The sequence below is a fragment of the Sabethes cyaneus genome, chromosome 3 (genome assembly GCF_943734655.1).
Source record: "Sabethes cyaneus chromosome 3, idSabCyanKW18_F2, whole genome shotgun sequence".
NCBI classification, from domain to species: Eukaryota; Metazoa; Arthropoda; class Insecta; order Diptera; family Culicidae; genus Sabethes; species Sabethes cyaneus.
The window spans coordinates 185,738,938-185,760,962 of NC_071355.1; the positions used below are offsets into that span (position 1 = coordinate 185,738,938).

Here is a 22,025-nt window from a genome sequence, read left to right on the forward strand (position 1 = left end):
AATCAGTTGACCACGATCCTGACGAAGAAAAAGCCCTAGAAGGAGGATACCCAACAAACATTTTTTTTGAACAATACCTTATTCAACCATTGTATAGCCAATTACCGGATAACAAGTGATTGACTAGCTGTTATTCAACAAAAATGCTTGTTGGGTAGGGTTCGTGAAGTGTGAGAACAATGACTGCTAATAAAATGTGCAAGTTTTGTGAGAAGGTGAACCAATCTCATTAAAGATACACACCGAAACCTGATAATGTGTTGTGCAAAGAGGGGGGAAACCAGACCACAACCGAATGCGAGGTGATCGACAGGTGGAACCAGTTCTTCGATGAATATCTCAATGGCGATATAACAGAAGTTGGTGGAACGGAAGTCAATCTGCGATTGCCCATAAACAATAAGTGCCCCGGCTCCCGATGTCAAAAAGATTCGCCGGGAAATCGGATTTGCGGATTCATAAAATAGGCTCCCAGATTTTGTTACGTCGTCTATCCCCAATAGACTTCCTATGCTGCATGAGATTCCGTAGGTTAGTACCAGACGGGCTTTACGCAGGTTGATACGAATCAAATTTTCACATTCCGACAAGTCCTCCAGTGATGTCAAAATGCGTGCGTGCCCACGCATCATATTTTCGTGGATGACAGATAATGCACGAGAATTTTTTTGTTTGTTTGATTATAGTCACTTTTACCAGCTTGGGTCATTCGTGACTTCTGTGGGGTTGGGATTTGAACCCGGGTCCTCGACGTGAGAGGCGTGAATGCTAACTACTACGTCGGGACTGACCCCGGCAGCACGAGAAATGTTTTCCAGGTAAACTGACGCGGTTGATCAAAGCTACCTTAAAGCGAGTGATGTGCTACGTACCCGTATTTCAGGGGGCTGTGACCAGGCGTCATTTTCGGTTTTTTGCTTAGTAAATGCTCATTTGACTACAGCACCTCAGCGAAATAGAACTCGAAAAACTAGTATAAGGGGCAATTGTAGAGTTATTTATAATATATAATGTTATAGAAGAATTTGTAGAGGAATACGAGCAACCTTAGTAGAGATCAGGTAACCAACCAGGGTGGAAACTAAGGTCGTATACCGACAGAGAAGAAGGCACCTAAGCTTCTGCTGAGTGTTAGCAAAAGGAACAGCATTGCCAGCCATGAGTGTCTGTCTCCAGGTTAGGGGCGGCTCATCACGATGATCCCACTACGCGGTGAATCGTCGTTTCCGTACCAGATGCATGGCTGTATCCCAGGTTAGGGACGGCAAACAACAGCAATAGATCCGGAGCGGGCGGCTGACTTATGAAACACTATGTTTCGCCAGCTATATCCAAGTTTGCTTAAAAAACTTATGCAAGGAGAAACTCAGGAAATGAACTACAACGGAATAATCGGTATGGACCCAAGTAAAAGAAAAAGGACGATTATTGGAAACTTGGTACTTGGAATATCAGGACTCTACTTGAACCGGCACGCGCGGGTATCCTAGCAAGAGAGCTGCAGAAGATGAAAGTCGAGGTTGCAGCCATCCAGGGAGTGCGATGGCTGAAGACGGAAAAACGTGAATTCCGCGTAGTAGATCCTATTGCGGGCAAGACAATAAAGTATCACATCTACTACACTGGCGGCGATAAAGCAGGGCATGGAGTCGGATTCGTATTCATGGAAAACAAATAAAGCGTGTCATTAGGTAGAGGCCCATTAATGACCGTCTATTCGTGTTGAGAATTAAGACCAAATTCTTTAGTTATAGTCTGATAAATGTGTACGCATTGACGAAATACAAACCCGATGACGGAAGGACCTATAGAGAGTTCCCAGGAAATGACATAAAGATAGTCATCGGGGATACAACACAGGTCGGACGCGAAGAGTTCTTACGTCTCGTTACTGATAGAGAAAGCCTCAATCCTACCACAAACGACAATGGCCTGGGGCTAATCAACCTCGCTGCAGCCACTTTTCTGATGTCGCAGACGTGCGATCCTTCCGGGAACCAAACATCGACTCGGATCGCTATCTCTAAGTAAGCCCTAAGTAACCTATTCAAATCGAAACCAACGATGAAGATAGGACTGAACATTCGGCGGTTATCAGCGGAAGGAGTTGCTTTAGTGTACTTTCGGAAGACTGACGAGCGGATCGGTGAACAACTTGGAAAGAACCTGAACCAACAGTGGAGGCACATCCACGACGCGATCAGTATTACTGCGCGAGAAGTGTTGGGTATTTACTACTGTTGCAGCCACTTCCAGTGAGCCAGCCAGAAGTCATATATTGGGTGCAATGATAACACGCCAGAGCAGAGAGAGATACCGAGATGCTAGAGATAATGTATAATGGAAAAGCCGTGGATCCTTCAACTTTGGACGAGGTTAGAAAAGTAGCGAGAGTGCTGAAAAACGGCAAACCAGCTGGAAAGGACGGCTTCCCCGCCGAACTTTTGAAAGTCGGGAGCGAACGGAGCGAACAACTGTATTGTGCAATCCATCAGGTTATACGAAAGGTACGGACTGAGCAGGAACTACCTATGGACTGGTTGGAGGGTCTCATGTGCCCTATTTACAAAAAGGGCCATCGACTCGAATGCAGCAATTATCGAGGCATTACTCTCCTCAATTCTGCATAAAAAATTCTCTCCCGCATCCTGATTCTCAGACTGAAACCGTTGGAAGAAATCTTTGTTGGCGAATACCAATGCGGTTTTCGTACCCGCCGGGTTCGGGTATTGAAAAAAAAAAATCTATGGGTTCGGGTCGGGTACGGGTTCTTAATGTTTGTTTTTGAGTAATCATTCAAATAAACTATAACACATGGAAGTTTCTTCAAAAACATTTGTACACTCGCAATGTACCTAGTAGAGTGAAAAATTCGCTGTTTGAATTTCTATTGGTGTGGAGCAAACTTGCAATCGTAGTGGGTCATGAAAACTCATTTCCGTGGTGATTGGGAAGACGACTGAAAATTTTCACATAGTTTTTCACCACCGACGGATACGAACGCGTTTTTAATTTTATCCTCATTTGAAGAGTTTGGAAAATTTACCGGAAGCATACGGGAAAGAACAGAAAATGCGTGAAATAGTTCATATTCAAGCCGGCCAATGTGGCAACCAGATTGGTGCCAAATTCTGGGAGGTTATATCGGACGAACATGGAATCGACGCGACCGGTGCCTATTGCGGGGATAGCGATTTGCAGCTCGAACGTATAAACGTTTATTATAACGAAGCTACAGGGGGAAAATACGTTCCACGAGCGATTCTAGTCGATTTGGAACCTGGTACCATGGATTCGGTAAGAGCTGGCCCATTCGGACAATTGTTCCGACCGGACAATTTTGTTTTCGGGCAGTCAGGCGCCGGTAACAATTGGGCCAAAGGACACTACACAGAGGGTGCTGAGCTGGTAGATTCTGTGCTGGATGTAGTTCGCAAAGAATCGGAAGGCTGCGATTGCCTTCAAGGTTTTCAACTTACCCACTCGCTCGGTGGAGGTACCGGATCAGGTAAAATATTGCATAACATGATATAAAAATGGCGAATTCCGATTTCATTTAATTCTAGGAATGGGAACACTATTGATTTCCAAGATTCGAGAGGAATATCCCGATCGCATTATGAACACGTTCTCCGTTGTTCCTTCGCCTAAGGTATCCGACACCGTGGTTGAGCCATACAATGCCACATTGAGCGTACATCAGCTAGTGGAGAACACCGACGAGTCGTATTGCATCGACAATGAAGCTCTGTACGACATATGCTTTCGAACGCTTAAACTTACCACACCAACGTATGGTGACCTGAATCATTTGGTTTCAGCCACGATGTCGGGCGTTACCACGTGTCTCCGTTTTCCCGGCCAATTAAACGCAGATCTACGCAAACTAGCAGTAAACATGGTTCCTTTTCCTCGATTACATTTCTTCATGACCGGGTTCGCACCCTTGACCTCGCGAGGATCGCAACAATATCGAGCACTCACTGTACCTGAGCTAACCCAACAAATGTTCGATGCTAAAAATATGATGGCCGCTTGTGACCCTCGTCATGGCCGATATCTTACCGTTGCGGCGATTTTCCGAGGACGCATGTCGATGAAAGAAGTAGATGAACAAATGCTGAATGTGCAGAGCAAAAACAGCAGCTACTTTGTAGAATGGATACCAAACAATGTCAAAACAGCGGTTTGCGATATTCCACCGCGTGGTCTAAAGATGTCGTCCACATTCATCGGAAATTCGACTGCGATTCAGGAGATTTTCAAAAGAATCGCCGAACAGTTTACGGCCATGTTCCGCAGGAAAGCTTTCCTGCACTGGTATACGGGCGAAGGTATGGATGAGATGGAATTCACGGAAGCGGAGAGTAACATGAACGATTTGGTTTCCGAATACCAGCAATACCAGGAAGCGACCGCCGACGAGGAGGGAGAGTTTGACGAGGAAGAGGAAGGCGGCGAAGACTAAAACAGTTGAAATTGTCCGTTTCTATTTGCTTGCTGTAATATGAGTTGAAAATAATTGTATTGTTATGCGCTGAAATAAAATTTGGTTCTAGCGATTTTTATACCTACTGCTGTATTGATTTAGTTTAACGAATAGAAAATAGAGTCAGAAGAAAACATTTCGTTTGGCACGGCTCGTAGGATGTAATTTTTTCCACAAACAGCGATTATAAATTGAAGAACGAAAACAACGTATAGATGTTGAGTTCCCGCCAACATTGAATTTAGTTTGTCTGCCGGTATTTTCACCCTTTTTCCTTAGAGACAGAGAGTGTAGAAACTAGTAAAAATTTGTTCTTGGATAAGTTAAAAATTGTTTCATGACCCGAGTTAAATGCAAAAAAACATTGAGATTGAGTAACTCAACGCTGAAATTCTCAAATATATAAACGAAAGTTATAAGATCATCCTTTTGAATAGACTTGATATATTCAAATTGTACATAAAACGTTAACTAAAATACGATTAAAAACATAGGCCAACATGGCTCGCAAAATTCACTGTCATTAACCACTTCATTTGGGGTTGCCTTAATTCTGTCTAACGGAGCCGACGGTCGGCACGAAATATCTTTTGTTTTCCTCACTTTTATGGTTCCACGAATCTTACCTGCTTTCGCTTTACGTAGTTTGCCACAGCTGATGTTTCGGGGCTGGTGCATTTACTCATGTCCACACCATAAATGGATTCGCACGATTCCGCAAAAGCGGCCGAAAGTGGTCGCTGTTGAAACACGACATCCTCCGAAAACTGTCGCTCACATTTCTGATTAGAGTTAGGTGCATCGAATTGTTTAGTGTTTTGCTGAGTTATCCTCCTGGATTGAATATTAAATGTCCTCTTTTCAGTGTATCGCATATAATTAGAATTTGTACGTAGTGCTTGAGTGTAGTAGTGGTCAAAGTTGAAGCCTTGCGACTGAAATTCTCCTATGTCCAATAGCGCAGGGTAGATTGCATTTTCAATGTCTTCAAAACTGAGAAATTAATGGAAAATCACTTGCAAACAAATATCCTCCGAATTATTTCGTCACACTTACCGTGGGAACAATTCACAGTACGATTTGATGCGTTTCTGGAAATCTTCTGTCTGAAAAATTATACGAATTAAACAACATATCAAGTGACAAACAGTGGAAAGGTTAAATGAAAACGGAGTATTCATATAGAAGTGTCTATTTTTATTGTACTAAAGGCAATCGCTGACCTTTTGAGAAATTGAATTATCTAATAGACCTTAGGTAAATCACTTTTTGAAATGGCTGCATGACACATTATGGGAGTAACGTTTCTGATTGTATTTCTTTTGTAAATGAATCCTTTTTATAATAGTACTTTTATACTGCTGCCATGTTAACATGTAATGCTAATGTACCTACTCTTTTTTCTTACTTGCTTATTACGGGGTGCAATTTTAGGAAAAGTTTCAAACTTCCAAGACGTTGTTTTTTAGTATTTGGTAAATAAATTATTATTTGATTAGGTAGCATATTTGATACGCTCTAAGCTATCACGACCGTCCATCTTCTTTCGGAATTCTAAATAAAACATTTTTATAGGTTTAAGTCCGCTTTTTCATTTTTAATTTCGTTCTTTAAACCCTTATTGCCATTTTAAGGGATAATTGATAGAACTGACTGTTTTACATTTCCAATCTATTGAAATTTTGCTCTACTGAGGCTGCATAAAATGGGGATAAAATCAGAGCACAATAAACAAAAGCTCAATAAACTCGCAGTCACAAACCATGAAGCCTTTTGTCGATAAGGGAGAGCTAAGAAAATCACATTAGCTAAGAGATTTTTTTTGTATGCCAGAATGGCATTGGGTTAAAAGGCCACTGTAGCTAAGAGATACATTATCTTCTAGTTAGTTTCTAGGTACGATGCTGGATTAACAGCCCAGTCTGGATAGAGTCGGAAGGATCGTTGTACCTGCCTCGTAATTGTACGGCACTCACACAACCAGTTGAAAAGACTGTCCATAAAGGATAATGGTAAGTCGTTAAAGACGGTTAAGACCAAGGTTTTACTTTTATTTGGACACATTTTGTCTAGGTTCTAAATTCAATTGCCTAATTTGAAACTTCGCAGGTTGGAAACGCTACCATAACTGTACTTGAAGAGTATTTACTCCATTTTTGCTGTTTAACCATTATATCTATATATCTATTTTCAACAAAGACATACTTCTCGTAATACGGCGAAACATTTTCAGTATTAAACAAGTGTACAGAAACTGTGTACAGCAATCGGGGTCTGCCACAAAAGACGATCATTAAGACTGTCGCATTGGTCTTTTAACCCAATGCCCTTCTGGCACCAAAAAAAAACAAGTGTACAAAATGTACCCTTTTTGGTGGATTAAATGTCGATAAACGGAAACACTACGCGATTAACATAAACTACACTATAGGGACCATATTAAAATATATGGACAATCCAAACAAGTAAACCCCAGTGTAGAATTAAAATCGATTGAGAAACCAATAATATAAATTTAAAATTGTCAGAACGAATTTATTACAAGAGTGTTCAAATGTGTTGTACGGCTAAGATAAACTGCCGCTACTTGCATAACAGTTCCATTTTATATGCAGTTTCCTATATAAATTTAAATTAAGCATTAGCTCTTGTCATCTGAAATTAGGTAAGAGCATTAAATTTTCTTGCTTTCTAGCTACAAATTTAATAACAATTATTTCTTGGATGTCGGAAAAACTCATATGCTTGCTAACACTGTAATCAGCATGAATATTCATAAACATATCATGAATATGATCATTGAACAAAGTTCTATAATAGAAGACTAATAATATAAAAAGTAGCGTAGCAAACAAGAGTGACCATAAAAGGATCGGGTACCAGTTGTACTTAAAATTCTAAAATCATGCTTTACATAATATAATTTATATAACTAATTTTTAATTAGTTTTCACTTAGTGTAAAAACGTTTTCAGCATACACAACAAAGTTTTCATCTTATGATTACGTACAGGCTAAACATACAATCGTAATCACAAAATCTCGCAAGCATAAATGTATAATTACAGAGCCTGGACTCGTAGACTTCAACTTACGCTTTTATCTTTATAGTGTAAATCGTCCTCCCAAATTGCATGTCCTTTCACAAAGAGCTGCTGATTAATTACACAATCCTGCTGCCCGGAAGTATCAATAAGAACCACGTCGACAACATTACTCTGAAACGAGATTCCAATTATAGGCAAAACTGCAACGAATTGACTATCGTCAGAAATACTCACCGCTCGGTCAACGTCCACAACGTAAGCATACAAAATTTTCTCGTATACAAGCGACAGCAGAGACCACGATGAATCCCGTGTCCACTTATGGTTTACCGGCTTAACGTAAGCCAGCGAAGCACGCATAGCTTGAGCGGGCAGAGTGGCGAAACACTTTGCCATATACTTAATGTCTTTCAATTCAAGCTCCGCTACGGTTCCGTAATCGATGTAGAACACCTTGACACGGTTATGCGCATACTCAGTTACTATCCTTGCCCGGTGCCACAAGCCCAGAAACTTTGCCACACAGTACATACCCACAACGACGTTGGACGCCGCCATTCGCCACTCTTCCCGTTCAAGGTGTCCGTAGAACGTTTCAATGTCGTTCATCAGTTCGTCAATCTTTTCCACACAACCACCAATATGGAACCAGAACCGGTTGGGATTATGCACTTCGGTGACAAAAATTTGTAACGTCTGCTTTGGCACCATCGAGTCGGGCACTTTGGGTTCGTCGATCTTATCGCCTAAACTCATGGCGTCTTTCGGAATTTCTAACGAATTGATTATCTGCAAGCCTTGGCCATCCGGAATTGCATCGTTAGTGTGAGATTTCTTCTGATAGATCTCGCGAGCTTCATTTTTTGCGGTGCTATTATTAACCAGCTCCAGTTTATTTTCATTCATCGTAAAAACTGGTGCACTGTCCGAGCTGTCCGATCCATCGTTATCGTTGGTCGTATCACAAAAATCATATTCCCTATTAAACACTTTACGACATGTTTCGGGTTGGCCGTTGTCTCTTCTCGGATAATTTGAAACCCCATTACTTTTATTGTAATTGTTATTATAACCATTATTGTAATTGTTATAGTTCTTTCGTGGCCTGTAAAAAATTTAAATGTAAAATGTTTAATTCACTTTATAATGCTTATAACTATGCACTCACTGATAGCTTTGATTTTGGTATGTTTGCCTAGGACGTCGCTTTCCGTTGAAGTTTTTTCCACTTTCAACAAGTTTCCGAATGTGCTTGTTGCTTTCAGTAAGAACGGGCCGCACCAGTGCTGCTGGACCATTACCGATTATCTGTAAATTACTTGTTGAAACTCACGAGCATTCCGTCCATGAAAATATATACTAACCGTAACCGTATCCGTAAGTGAATGCAGAAACTGATCAACGGATCGAAAGCCCAATCGCTGATAAGGCAAGTCGAAACCTTCCATTTTTTTGAAATCGCTGGCCAAATCCTTGGCGGTTAAACCATTGGTTGCGCCTGATATCGCAAGCGAGCGAATTAGCTGCTTGATTTCTGCCATCGAATTTCCGTCCATTGTTGTCCGGCGTAATTAGTTTTATTTAAGTTGTCGTCAATTCGTTAAAACACTACGTATTAATTCCGCTAGATCGTAAAATCCCAAAAATCCTCGTGCTGGTTGCTTTTTGTTGAGTGAGCTAAACGGCGTTTTGTAAAATCCAAACAAAGGATGACTGATGAAACACTGAGGAAAATGCGATATTTTCGAACATATTTATCGGGGGTTTAATGGGTAACTTAGGTAAACTTAGGTAAACAGAACTTAGGTAAATAATTCTGTAGGCAAAATCTAGGTAATAAGTTGTAATGATTTTAAGATTGGCATGGGCAAGGGCATGAGTGTAATAACGATAGTTGCTGATATTGTTCAGGGTTCTGCGTGAGAAAAAAAGAAAGGGAAGTATTTTTGCTTTTGTCAACACTCACGCGTTGACAGTTCGGCACGAGATTTCCTGTAAGTGCGAGCAGCCTACGAAATCTCTTTCACTGCTGGCATCGCCAATAGAACATCGAATCGTCAAACTCGATATTTTGTTTTCCCCCATTTTTTCTCTCTTTGCTGCTGCATTTGAGTGGAAAACCCTATAGATCGGGCTTTTTAATTAGGTATTATTAATTTAATTATGGGTATTTACGCTCCTCGTTACCTTCTTTTTCCCGCTCTGTAATTATGCCTGTATGAAACGTCATAATGGGGTACCTGCATGCTGGCCCGCAGTCCATCCGCACTTCGTAATTTAGTAACATTAGCATATTAGCATTAGATTTGAAACAATTGTTATTTGAAATTTATCAGAGACACATTCCAGTGTTACGGGACACCATCCCTACTGCGGTTCCTGTTTCATCAAATCCCCGGCATTCTAGTGGAATGTAAAGTACTCTTTAAACAACTATTTTACAAGATATTTGCCAAAAACATGATCACACAGGAGGCGATTCACATGGTAAAAATGGGTACTAATTATGTCCCGTAACGCTGGAATGTGTCAGAGAGTTTAAAAAAAGTTTTATAGAAGCCTAGTAAAAGCCATCTAATTTCTTTCACACCAAAATTGCATTTTTCGATTCAGCAAAAATCAATGAACGCTAAGAGATGAGTCAGCCGCAGGCTGACAACCTCTTAGATAAAGAATTATAATAATAATAATAATAATAACGAACGGTATTTTCTAGTAATAGTACAGTGATCAGATTCATACGTCACCCGTCACACAACAAAATGCACGGTACCAAATTAACTCTCATAAGTTAGTTTTATCGGGTTTACAGCCATTACACCAAAATAATTGATCCAGCATTTCAGTTTATTATTGAAGAGGGTTTATTATTGAATTGTTACGTGGGACTTATGACAGGTATATGTTAAGTCTACATATCGATCTTTTCACGAGCGTAATGGCGGCTTGTGGATACAACTTTCGGTGAACGTTAGCATGCCTTTGGCAACTTTATTCACGTCAAGTTGATATTTCCAGCCTTAATTGTCGTTGAAACATTTTCAAGCATACTTCAACGGAGTTCCCAAAAGCAAATAAACATTGTCGAAAACTGTACCCACTAATCGCCATTAAGCGCGCAAAGCGCGGTGGATAGAAATTTTCCAGTTTTTTCAAATAATCGTTTTCGTACTGATGGTATTGTTTTCAGGACAGTTTGATTCGCCTCTTAGTCCTCTGATAAGAAATATTTATTCAATTCCATTGATCCCTAAATTTTTGGTTTATATTGTTCATGACCGTCAAGTCAACACATTTTTATCTACGGGGCAGGCTTGTTATTTCCTCACTCATTGTGCAAAAAGTGCAACTTTTTTTGTTCAACACAATGAGCAGAACTGCTTTCAGAAATGAGAAGTAAATCCACACAATGAGAAACAGACTAAACACAATGAGAAAAACTGACGTGCAGAAAAATTTCTTAATGCGCTCTTTAGATGAGCAACTTTCGGTTTTGCTCCCGGTCCTCTCGGTAGCTACAGCAGTAAACGTGGAAACAAAACAACCGGTGCGCGTACAGCAACTATAGACTCAGAGGCGTCAAGACAATCAAAAGTCGTTATATTTTGAATCTTAGCGGAGAATTGCCTTTGTTTATAATGGGACTTTCCTGTTGGTACGCGTCAAGAAGCAAAAGTATGGGAATTCAAATGTTGCCATATCTAAATAACATTTTTCGCACTGTTGCCGTTGTGACATGCCTAACCATATGATGCATTTGCGTTCACGGCAGCCAAACTCAACTGAATATACTAAATGTAAGAATCATGATTCAACTGCATTAATGGATTAATATTTTTCTGATGGCAATGATCGCTACTGACAATCGTCGTTTTTTCTCAACGCACTACCCATGTTAAAACTACCCGTAGTTGTCATACGTCAGCGCATCGCATCAACGTATTCAAAGTGTATTAACATTCTCCTCAATGAGTAGCACAGTGTGCGGCTGCTCATACAACTGCGTTCAGCAAGAAAGAGCACAGTTAAAATGAAACGGAGCAGAATAAATCGCGTTGAAGACTGAGCACAGTTTGAATTTTTCTCTTCTCTTTTTTTCTTCTGAGGAGGTGCCATCCCTGCTACGGGTTGAAGTGACTGTCAAATTCATACATTGTTCATACATACATTCACACATAAATGTCCCACGCATAGGTACCAAACTGTTAATAGACCAAATCAAGGTGACGTCATCTGGCAGATACTGGCGCCCTTGTTTACAAACAGACCGCAGAGTCCAAAAAAGTTTCAGCTGTTAAACGGCAAGTTTGTTGTTTTAAACAGCATTAAGATAAATTTCAAACGCCATTATGCCTTTAAAATGTTAAAACACACGGTACATTCGCTATAAACGAAAAGGAAAATTTTCCAAAATGTAAACAAGGGCGCCAGTATTTGTCAATTGACGGTATGTTGATTTGGTCTATTTGGACAGGAACCAAAAAGTTTGCTGGGAATTCCCCTTTACCGAGGACCATTTGAAAATTGCTCTCTTCACTCTTATATGAGAAAGAGATAGCAACACACCATGCCTTTGATTTTTACACACATGCTATTGATTTGAATTTGTTCTTTAGAGTGACTATATACAGAGTGGCGACAATGTCAAAATTGGAATGATAATTATCTGTCAGTGTCATTCCAATCGAGCAGACAACCTATCCAACGCGTATGCAGGAAAGAGAAAGAAAAACCTAGGATAAACCGCATTGCATACATTTGGGATGACTTGGCGCCACTCTGTATATAGTCACTCTATTGTTCTTATATTCTTGCATAAGCCCTTTTCTCAATTTGTGCGAGAAAAGTTAATTTGACAGATTTGTCGATGAACGGTGTTTCGAAATTAAAACCCCAACCCTGCACTGAACACATTCCAGCAAAAACTGATGGATCAGCGACCATATTTTTGACATCCGCAGACATTGAACAGACAAGTGTTGAGCGAAAAAAATTGTACGAATTTCACTAATTTTCCGATCGAGCGTTTTCGTTTAATACAGGTTAGCATTTTGCGTACATTGATTTACATTTTGTAACCAAAATTTACTCTTTGAATAGTTGTTTTGATGTATATTTTGTATGGTTTTATTCTTACATAACACTTCGCTATTCAACCTATCAATGTAACTTCTAGCCTAAATTTTTTATAGAATAAAGCAAGTGAGTGCAAGCGATTGTGTAATAAAGCTGTTGTTTCCAACAATTTCAGAAAGCTGCAAAATGTTCAAGTCTGTGGTTCCGGTTTTGGGCCAAGTGCCGTCGGTCGCATGTGCCGGTCAACAGAACCGCGGAATGGCCACCCTGAAGGCCATATCAATCCGTCTTAAGTCGGTCAAGAACATCCAGAAGATCACGCAGTCCATGAAGATGGTGTCAGCAGCTAAGTACGTTTAGGCTGCCTATAGAAATTAGGAAAATTTTGTTAATTGTATTTGATTTAGGTATTCCCGAGCTGAGCGCGATTTGAAGCAGGCTAGGCCATATGGTGTTGGAGCGCAACAATTTTATGAAAAGGCCGAAGTTGCCACGAAAACGGAAGAACCGAAAAAACTGTACATTGCAATTACTTCCGATAGAGGTAGAAAAATTTTATTGCTTTTTTTTGTTCATGTAGCTTTATGTTTGTGAAAAATTTTCAGGTCTATGTGGTGCGGTTCATACCGGCGTGGCCCGTCACATTCGTGGTGAGCTGGCGCAGGATTCTAACATTCGAGTTATTTGTGTCGGTGACAAGTCCCGTGCCATACTTCAACGTTTGTATGGCAAGAACATCGAAATGGTGTGCAATGAAATTGGTCGTTTGCCACCCACCTTCCTGGATGCTGCCAAGTTGACGAATGCAATCTTGAACTTGGGCTATGAATACACCGACGGTAAAATCGTATACAACAAGTTCAAGTCTGTGGTATCGTATGCGGTTGCCGATATGCCCATCTTTAGTTTGAAAACCGTAGAATCTGCCGAAAAACTGCCGGTGTATGATTCTCTTGATTCGGACGTTATTCAGAATTATTTGGAATTTTCGCTGGCCTCAATGTTGTTCTATGCCATGAAGGAAGGTGCTTGCTCGGAACAGTCCTCTCGTATGACAGCTATGGACAACGCTTCCAAGAATGCTGGTGAGATGATTGACAAGCTCACACTGACGTTCAACCGAACCAGACAGGCTGTAATTACTCGAGAGCTGATTGAAATCATCTCCGGTGCTTCGGCCTTGGAAAGCAAGGATTAAGGGGCGGAGCCTTTTGAAGAAGATCAATTCGTTGTCAGCATTAGATTCTATTCCCTGTGGCAGTCAAATGTTCCGGGCTGTCAGCGTAAAACTAAGCCACAACAGTTTTCTGTAACATCTGAATGTGCGGAGGTGAAATATAGTCTATACAATTACGGAAAATAATGTTAGTGGAACCGAATTTTTTTGTTTTCGTTAGAAAAAGAAATTTCTCAGGGCTGACGAGTATTCATGGGCTGCAATCAGGTATTGGTTCTAGTTTACTCATTGAACTACCACCTTAACCAGGTAGATTTTGAACGAGTTATAGGTGGTCAGGTTTGGTACGCTCTATTCGCTTCTATCTTGTTCCTTTGATTAGATAACCGCTGCCAAAGAGAATTAGAGAAGGTTGTATGTATAGCATTTGTAGAATTAGTTATCTGCAATATAGTTGAAGGAAGAATTTCTATATATTTTGTATTTATGGCGCCATAAGGCTGCCACCCCATTGGTAGAGCGCTCGTTTTGCTACCAACGGCATTGCAGCCGTAAATACAGAAGATAAAACGTTACTTTCTTCCGTAATATTGTATATAAATTCACCACTTTTTCAAATTCTGCTTGGTTGTGGTGCAGTAATCAAAACATCAAATTCGATGCGAAAAGAGCATACCTGTGGGTAACATGAGGTAAAATCTGCAGTATTACTGAGTGAAGTATTACTTTATCTTTGTATTGTCTGTTTCTTTGGTAACAAAACGCGCTGCTCACTTTTTTGAGCTTGAAATCGTCGCTTAAATAATATGCTTGGCTGTATGTAAGTTATAAGTATATATTATGCTTGTCTAACACGTAAGCTATTGATTTACTTGACTCGATATTTGCTCCCGCGATGATTCTGGCGACGGTTTCGCCCGCGACGGTAATAATTAATCGCGTACGAAAGGGCGAGAAATTAGCAATATTGATGGTACAATTGGGCTACGTTGGTAGCACAATGAGCGCTCAAATTCTGCTTGGTTGAACGGTTCAGTTAATTGTGCAAAATCTAGTAGAAATAATTTGCCAATTCTGAGTCCAACTCGATGGGTTCTTTCGGGTTCTTCCGACGATAAGTCTAAGTATTAACCCTATGAGCTACAGCATTGTGCAAGAAACCAAGGAGGAATCGAATAGCCTGAAGGTGGCTCTTCAGCATTGCATCTAAGAATTCGGACGGCTTCAGCAGTTGGCCAGGTCAAGCTTATGGGGTACAAATCGGTCGAAGCCTACGTCAATCTTTTGATGACCATTCGGTACAAGTTGGCTGAAATCGGATTCGAAGTAATGACCATTGGATGTCCAGTATCCTGTTGATGGACACTTCCATTTAACCCATCTGTGTCCAAATTATGTACAGCTGCTGACGGGGTTCAAAATACGTTGGTTACCCTACGGTGCCATGATCATGGGCCTTAAAGCGTGACGATGGATGCTGTTAAAGCAAAGATTCTACAGAATGCCGGGCGGCCTGATGAGTCGGCACGATGCGATGTTGAAGGGCCTTCTAGACCAGAACAAGAAGAAACCTGTGAACGTAAAGCTCGACAAGTCCAAGATGAAATATGTTACCTATGCGAGCAGGTTGGACACTACGCGTTCGAATGCAAGAAAAACCGGTAGTTTCAAATGAGCCATCAGAGAAGGGTGAGAAAAGTCGAATATGCACTTGGCGTTTGCGGTGTCGAACGGAGGGATGCTATTGCAGGAAGATTGGATTTTGGACTCTGGATTTTCCCGTCATAATATTATGTGTCGGGATCTTGAAGAGCTTGAGAACCCTCGAAACCTTACATTGGGAGGTTTATGGCTAAGAGTGGTCAAGGTTGCTGATGTGTGCTTTGTATTCCGGAGCTGGCTATAAACCTTATATCAGTGTCGAATATTTACGAATTAGGCAATTAAGACACCTTCACCTTCACTGGTGCGAGGTAATCAATCTGTCTGGTGACGTGATGGTCTGTTCAAGCTGTATCAGGAAGGTAAAAAAGTTTCGTGAGTAGCGAAGTCATTGAAGATCAGGAGCTGTGGTATAGGCGAATCGGACTCCTGAACGTAACTTCGGGGCATGGTGTTGGAACTGGAAGTGCAATTCAGTGAGGCGGAACTTTCGTCGTGTGCCCCGTGCTTGTGTGGAAAGCACCAACGTCAACCATTCCGATACAAGGGTGCACCAGGGGACCATGTGCTGGACGTGATCCATTCCGATTTGTATTCTATTCGATGGTGATCTGTATAAAACTTTTGGGACTGAATTAGTTGGAACGGCGACATATCCTATCAACCGATCTCCGACTAAAAGGTTTGCAGTTACATCAGAAGAAGTTCACCGGAAAGAGACCAGATCTATCGCAGTTTCATGCGTTCGGGACACAAGTTGGACATGTTTGGAAAGTACGTAGGAACAAATAGGCTTCCATGTTCGAGACTGGAGTGTTCGTTGTGTATGCAGCAGGAACCTAGGGACCGTGTCCACAAACCAGGAAAGTTTGCATAAGCCGAGACGTTGTGTTCCTGAGTGAGCAACAAAGCGGACAAAAACCGATCTCGGTCTAGAACCGATTGAGCAAGGTACGTCACTTACCTAGTAGAATAGGATGTTATTGACGATGTGACTGCGCATGCTGAAATTCGTGCTGAGCCAGAGAACCATCTGGAGGACCACGTATGCGAACCAGAAACAGCAGTTTCATTATCTGCACTCCCTCCTTGGAAGTGCACAACCAGCATACCAGCTTGAAGCGGTGCACAGAGGGGCCGGGCCGGACAAAAATGCTAAAATCGATTTTCGATTTTTATTGTTCTCATATTTTTTCTTAAAAGTACTATCATTGAATATATATATGCCAAATTTTTAAGACAATCGAGTAAAAACTAAAGCTTGTAGAATTTTTTGAAGATACCAAAGTCAGTGAAATTTGTTGAAATTCGCAATGCGAAAACTTTACACCCTGTGATATTCAATTCGTTTTAGTTAGTTTAAAATATTGAACACCAGTCTATGCAAAGATGTGTTTTGATAGGAAATTTTCTTGGAAATCCAATGGAATTTTTAGATTTCACAAAACATCATTGTTATAAAAGTTACAATATGAAATACACGTTATTATTTGATTTTTAAACAGTGTTTCGGTCTGTAGGACGCCATCTACTTAGGAGTGCATACTAGTGCATCGACCGCTTATATTTCATTTTACAGGAAATTTTGTCTAGTTTTCAAAAATCATAGTGGCATCTTGCGCCGTTCTGCGCCAAGGTCTCAAATTTGATGAATTCTGAACAGGGTTGGCACGATCACTTTGACTCAATTCATATTCATTTGACACTACCGTCCCAATTAAGCAAAATTTGAAGAAGTTGTGTATGTCGCATTTGTAGAGCTAGTTATTATCTACAATTTTGCTGAATAAAGCAGGGTTGTAGCTTTTGTATTCACTGTGCTACAATGCTGCTGCCCCGTTGGTAGTCAAGTGAACGCTCATTTGGTTACCAACGGGGTAGCAACCATATGGTACCTTAAATACAAAAGATACAGCGTAGCTTTATTCAGCAAATTTGAAGATAATAACTAGCTCTACAAATGCCACATACATAACTTTTTCAGATTCTGCTTGATTGAGACGGTACTGTCAAATGAATGTGAATTGAATCAAAATGATTGTGCCATGCATGATTTTTTATTATTTCTTTATCATCTTAAATATCTGAAATCGAACGAAATCTTTCTCTGATTCATATGTCGATTCCATATTAGGTCATTACTTTTGTTATCCATCAATATCTTTCAAATTGCTTCAAAATTTCGAGGATAGCAAGAAACACTATAAGCAAAAAAAACAGTTTTAATCTATTTCAAAACATACGTGAATATGAAATAATACTTCAAATTTAAACACAGCTATGTATTGGAAACATGAGCTTGCCCAATTTATTTTAATTTTAGTAGTTCAGTTTGTTGCAAAACACTAAGAATACATAAAAGGTATTTGCAGAAAAATAAAGTATATGATTTACAGTATTAATATTTTTTTAATCAACCATAGACGTTCATATGATAATTTTAGAACATTTTAGATGCAAAAATCAGATTCAGCGACCCAAAATTACCCTTAGGTGGCATTTTCAGCATCTTTGGACAACTTTTTTATTTTTGTCCAGCTTTTGTATGGAGAGGATCCACTGTGCGGTGGGGTGCAGTGAACGGAAGCGACGGAATTCAGATAGTACATTGATTTTGAAATGATTTTTGGTACTCCTTCTCAAAAGATTTCCGTATCTCAGGCAGGTATAAACGAATAGCGAGCCTACTTACGTACCGCGAGGCGGTGTGGCGCTACGACCGCGACTTGTGGGTAAGAGGCTATGCTGGCGTAAAACAAAACCTTGGATGACAACGAAACGTAGGAGCTCGCGGGCCTGTTCCCAGGGTAGAAAGCGTTTATGACGACGATCTTCTGATATTTTCAAGGAGTCACAGGAGTTGGTGACATTCCTGATGAAAAAACTCTGCGTTGCGAAGCAAATACTCAGCATTCGTGTGGATCGCATGGACGGGAATTGAGAAAGCTGCGAGGATAAATTGCTCCTGTAGTTTGGTATGACTGGTACGACCATAACACCGTGTCAACACCATACGACCCGAAACAGCGATTGACCAAGGAGATGAGTCCGATATCAGTCGAGGAAGCTAAAGAAATGGAGAAAGTATACTTGCGGAAGCTTGTAGTTTCTCGCACAAGCGACTGGGCCAGACACATCGTATGCTGTCAGTGCTGTAAGTTCCTTTAGCAGCCTTGGGGCGTCTCAGTAGACAGCTGTCAAACGTATAAACGACTGGGGAAACGATACTGAAATCAGCATTCGGTCTGTAACTGGATATGCATTTGTATATGCTGGAGGAACGTTAGCGTGAAATTTCAGCTGCGACGCAAGCAGTTTTATGGTGAAGATCATTCAAGGTCGAGCTTTCCAAAACCTATAATTACTACAGCACTGTATTACATAATAACAGCAGTACCATTTGCCTAGCGAACAGGGCTTGTTCGTTCACTTTGACTCAATGTTGATTCATTTGACAGTACCGTCTCAGTCGAGTAAAATTTGACAAAGTTATATATGGGACATTTGTAGAACCAGTCATTATCTACAATTTTGCTGAATAAAGTTTTACTGTATCTTTTGTAATTACGGTGATACAATGTTAGTACCTTATTAGTGACTAAATAAATGCTCATTTAGTTACTAATGACGTACTAGCAATATAGCATCGTAACTACTACAGATACAGCAAAACTTTATTCAGCAAAATTGAAGATGATAACGAGTTCTACAAATGTTCCATACACAACTTTGTCAAATTTTGCTCGGCTGAGACGGTACTGTCAAATGAATCAAAATTGAGTCAAAGTGAACGAACAAGCCCTGCTAGCGAACAAGGATGTTGGTTACTCTGCATGAACGCAGCCTATAAATTTGCGCTTCATTTTGTTAACGAACAAGTTTAGACGAAATCCATCGGGCTACTCGACGTTGAAACTGGACTGCCAACTGCAGATGTCCTGATGAAAGCTGTTTTCTATCTAAAACCAAATCTAAAAGAAGCAAGACGGCTATTGGGAGTTAAGGGAATTCACGGTTGAGGGGAACTGTTAGACATCCTAGTAATTCATGTATTCAGTTAATCCATCATTTGTTCTACCGTTACTATCGGACATCTTTCTATTAGTTTGACTGGGGATAGCAGGTCAACTGAAGTAGTTTCAACTTTATACCTTGCTACTGTTGTCATTAACTTTCATTAAAAACACTTTCTTCGATTTATTGAGTTTATTCTCATCTTCTATAATTTTGTGTGAATATCTTAACTGTATCTTGCATAAATTTGAAAGCTTTTTCATAAAACGAAAAATGTCTTATCCCGCATTGTTTCATTCCGGTCTTGTTTTTCTTCGTACAGTAAAATCTAATCAACTCAATATCGATGCGTGAACTGAGTTGAAATATAGAATGGGAAATTAGTAAAACTTCTTATATCTAGTATTTATAACACATCCGTTTTCTCATTACCATGCCAGCAGCAGAACGGGTTAGCAATCTTCCTGTGCTAGATTACAAGAAAGAATCTCTCATCGAACTTCTTCTATTTATGAAAAATATTAGTGATAGATCGCATTTTTTGGAAATGTGTCGTACCTTTTGAAATGATCAGATTAGAAATGCTTATCAGCTTATTGATAAAAAAAAAGTTAAGAATGTGACTGCTTATTCTTTCGCCGGTACTTCGATAACTCGTGGTTTGTCGATGATACGAGCGGTGCGATTGCCCTTCTCAACAATGCCAATAATCCAAGCCTGACATCCTTCTTGCTTTTCAATATCCTTGCAGTAAGCAGCAGCTTGTTCGCGAGGCAAACAGATCAGTAATCCACCGGAGGTTTCGGCAGAATGGCCTTGCAGTAGCTGGAACATGTTTCCACACGCTTTGGCAACTGCAGCCATTTTAGCAATTACCGGCAAATTGTGAATCACAAAAGAAACCTCATTCTTTTGATGTGACGCCAATGTCTGAGCGTGGCCAAGAAGTCCAAATCCTGTGACATCAGTTGATCCATGGGCGTTATATTTGTGCATTAGACGGGCGGCAATGCGATTTAACCTGGACATTGAATCCATTGCTCGATGATATGCCTTACGGACATCTTCCTCCGAAACAACCAACTTGATCCGATTCCAGCGTTCCGATTGATCGAGCCATTGATGTGCGTTAACTGCCACTTGAGTGCCAAGGGCTTTGGTTAGCACCAGCACATCTCCGACGACCGCATTGTCTGGCACGATAAATTCATTTTGCTGGCAAATGGTCGTGGCCACTCCTCCGATTGTGCACCATGGATTGACCACACTTTGGCCTCCGGTGACGGAAGTGCCAGCTTCCAACGCAGAGTCCTGTGAAAATAAACAAAAGTAAGACGGGATTAGTTATGCACAATAGTAAATGTTTACCTTTAAACATTATAAACAATCATTAGGTATGCAATCTTTGTTGTAGGAATTTGAAATTGATAATAAGAACTTTATAAACCATAGCATTTACAAATCGTTTGGTAGTTGATGAAAATTGTTGGTCGATTCTAACAAGCGAAACATGCGTAAAAATAAAACTGAGAACAGACCATTTAATTTTAGTTACCTACATATATGCTGTCAGGTAGAGAAGCAGTTTGGTTTATGCTAATTCTTCTCATTCCAATGATAACGAAAAACTATCAAAAAAAAAAAAAATTACGTAGCTTACCTTAAATCCTCTCATGATAAGCGGTATGACAACATCGCGTTCCTTCTCAGTCATCTTGGTGCTGACCGCCAGCAGCATTAGCATATTATCGCACTCAGTAACTCCCATGGCATACAGATCGCTCAAAACATTGGCACAGGCAATCTTGCCCATCATGTACGGATCGTCCACGATCGGATAGAAAAAGTCCGTCGTTTGCACCATACAGAGACCACCATGACGAAGCGGAATAACCGAACAATCTAATCCAATACCTATGCGTGGAGATGACATCGACAAGTACTGCGCTTCCGGGTCCTGGGTGTAGTCCTGCTGCAGAGACGAGACCAATTTCTCCAGCACATCTTTCGGAACTTTACAGCCGCGACCTTTCAGATCGGCAAATCTAGTCAGCCGGAAAGAAGCCTCCAAGTCGTGGGCTGTCGGATCGAAAGCACGCCGCAACACCAGGCCCGGATTACCACCCAACTCTAGCTGGCCCGCACCGAGTGAATCGTGATGATAATCACCCATGGCTTTTCGTAATACTTTTTTACACTTCAACAATAATACACTTAAATCGACAAACGTTTATGAATTTTCTTTTACGGAAAGAAAATCGAAGCGCTAGATTTTTCACTTTGGGCGCACTGTAGCACACACAAAATTTATCTTGGCCAAGATGGCTGCTCTGAATCAGAAAAATTCTTTTTTTATGCCTGCGTCTAAACGGAGCGAGCGAACGAGCGGGCGACCGTAGCGTCTGTTATGTCCAAGCTCTAGCGCGTGTCTGTTCGCTGAGGGGAAAATCGAAAGTTTGGCTACCCTGCGCTGCGACAGCCGCACTGGAAGAGCAAATCTAGAAATTTCTGCCGGCTGCTAAGGGCGCGCTCACACTGTAGATGCTGACGCGTCGGTGCT

At 40.7% G+C, this 22,025-nt stretch overlaps 4 protein-coding genes across 4 annotated transcripts; 2 read left to right on the forward strand and 2 right to left on the reverse strand.

Moving 5' to 3' along the window:
* Positions 1 to 3,072: 3,072 nt before the first annotated feature.
* LOC128743931 (tubulin beta chain-like) lies at positions 3,073 to 4,468 on the forward strand. Its single transcript, XM_053840635.1, has 2 exons — positions 3,073 to 3,508; positions 3,567 to 4,468. Exons 1-2 carry the CDS (start codon positions 3,073 to 3,075, stop codon positions 4,466 to 4,468), a joined length of 1,338 nt encoding a protein of 445 aa, XP_053696610.1.
* Positions 4,469 to 5,094: 626 nt separating this feature from the next.
* LOC128740491 (uncharacterized) lies at positions 5,095 to 9,194 on the reverse strand. Its single transcript, XM_053836034.1, has 6 exons — positions 8,901 to 9,194; positions 8,705 to 8,844; positions 7,771 to 8,641; positions 7,585 to 7,707; positions 5,546 to 5,595; positions 5,095 to 5,482 (listed from the first exon to the last, which is right to left on the reverse strand). Exons 1-6 carry the CDS (start codon positions 9,090 to 9,092, stop codon positions 5,095 to 5,097), a joined length of 1,764 nt encoding a protein of 587 aa, XP_053692009.1. The 5' UTR covers positions 9,093 to 9,194.
* A 3,273-nt stretch (positions 9,195 to 12,467) lies between these two features.
* Positions 12,468 to 13,983, forward strand: LOC128741672 (ATP synthase subunit gamma, mitochondrial). Its single transcript, XM_053837634.1, has 4 exons — positions 12,468 to 12,578; positions 12,788 to 12,962; positions 13,020 to 13,156; positions 13,218 to 13,983. The coding sequence occupies exons 2-4, from the start codon at positions 12,799 to 12,801 to the stop codon at positions 13,808 to 13,810; spliced, it is 894 nt and encodes a 297-aa protein (XP_053693609.1). The 5' UTR covers positions 12,468 to 12,578; positions 12,788 to 12,798; the 3' UTR covers positions 13,811 to 13,983.
* A 5,629-nt stretch (positions 13,984 to 19,612) lies between these two features.
* Positions 19,613 to 21,899, reverse strand: LOC128742055 (inactive selenide, water dikinase-like protein). Its single transcript, XM_053838247.1, has 2 exons — positions 21,126 to 21,899; positions 19,613 to 20,776 (listed from the first exon to the last, which is right to left on the reverse strand). Exons 1-2 carry the CDS (start codon positions 21,636 to 21,638, stop codon positions 20,093 to 20,095), a joined length of 1,197 nt encoding a protein of 398 aa, XP_053694222.1. The 5' UTR covers positions 21,639 to 21,899; the 3' UTR covers positions 19,613 to 20,092.
* Positions 21,900 to 22,025: the final 126 nt, after the last annotated feature.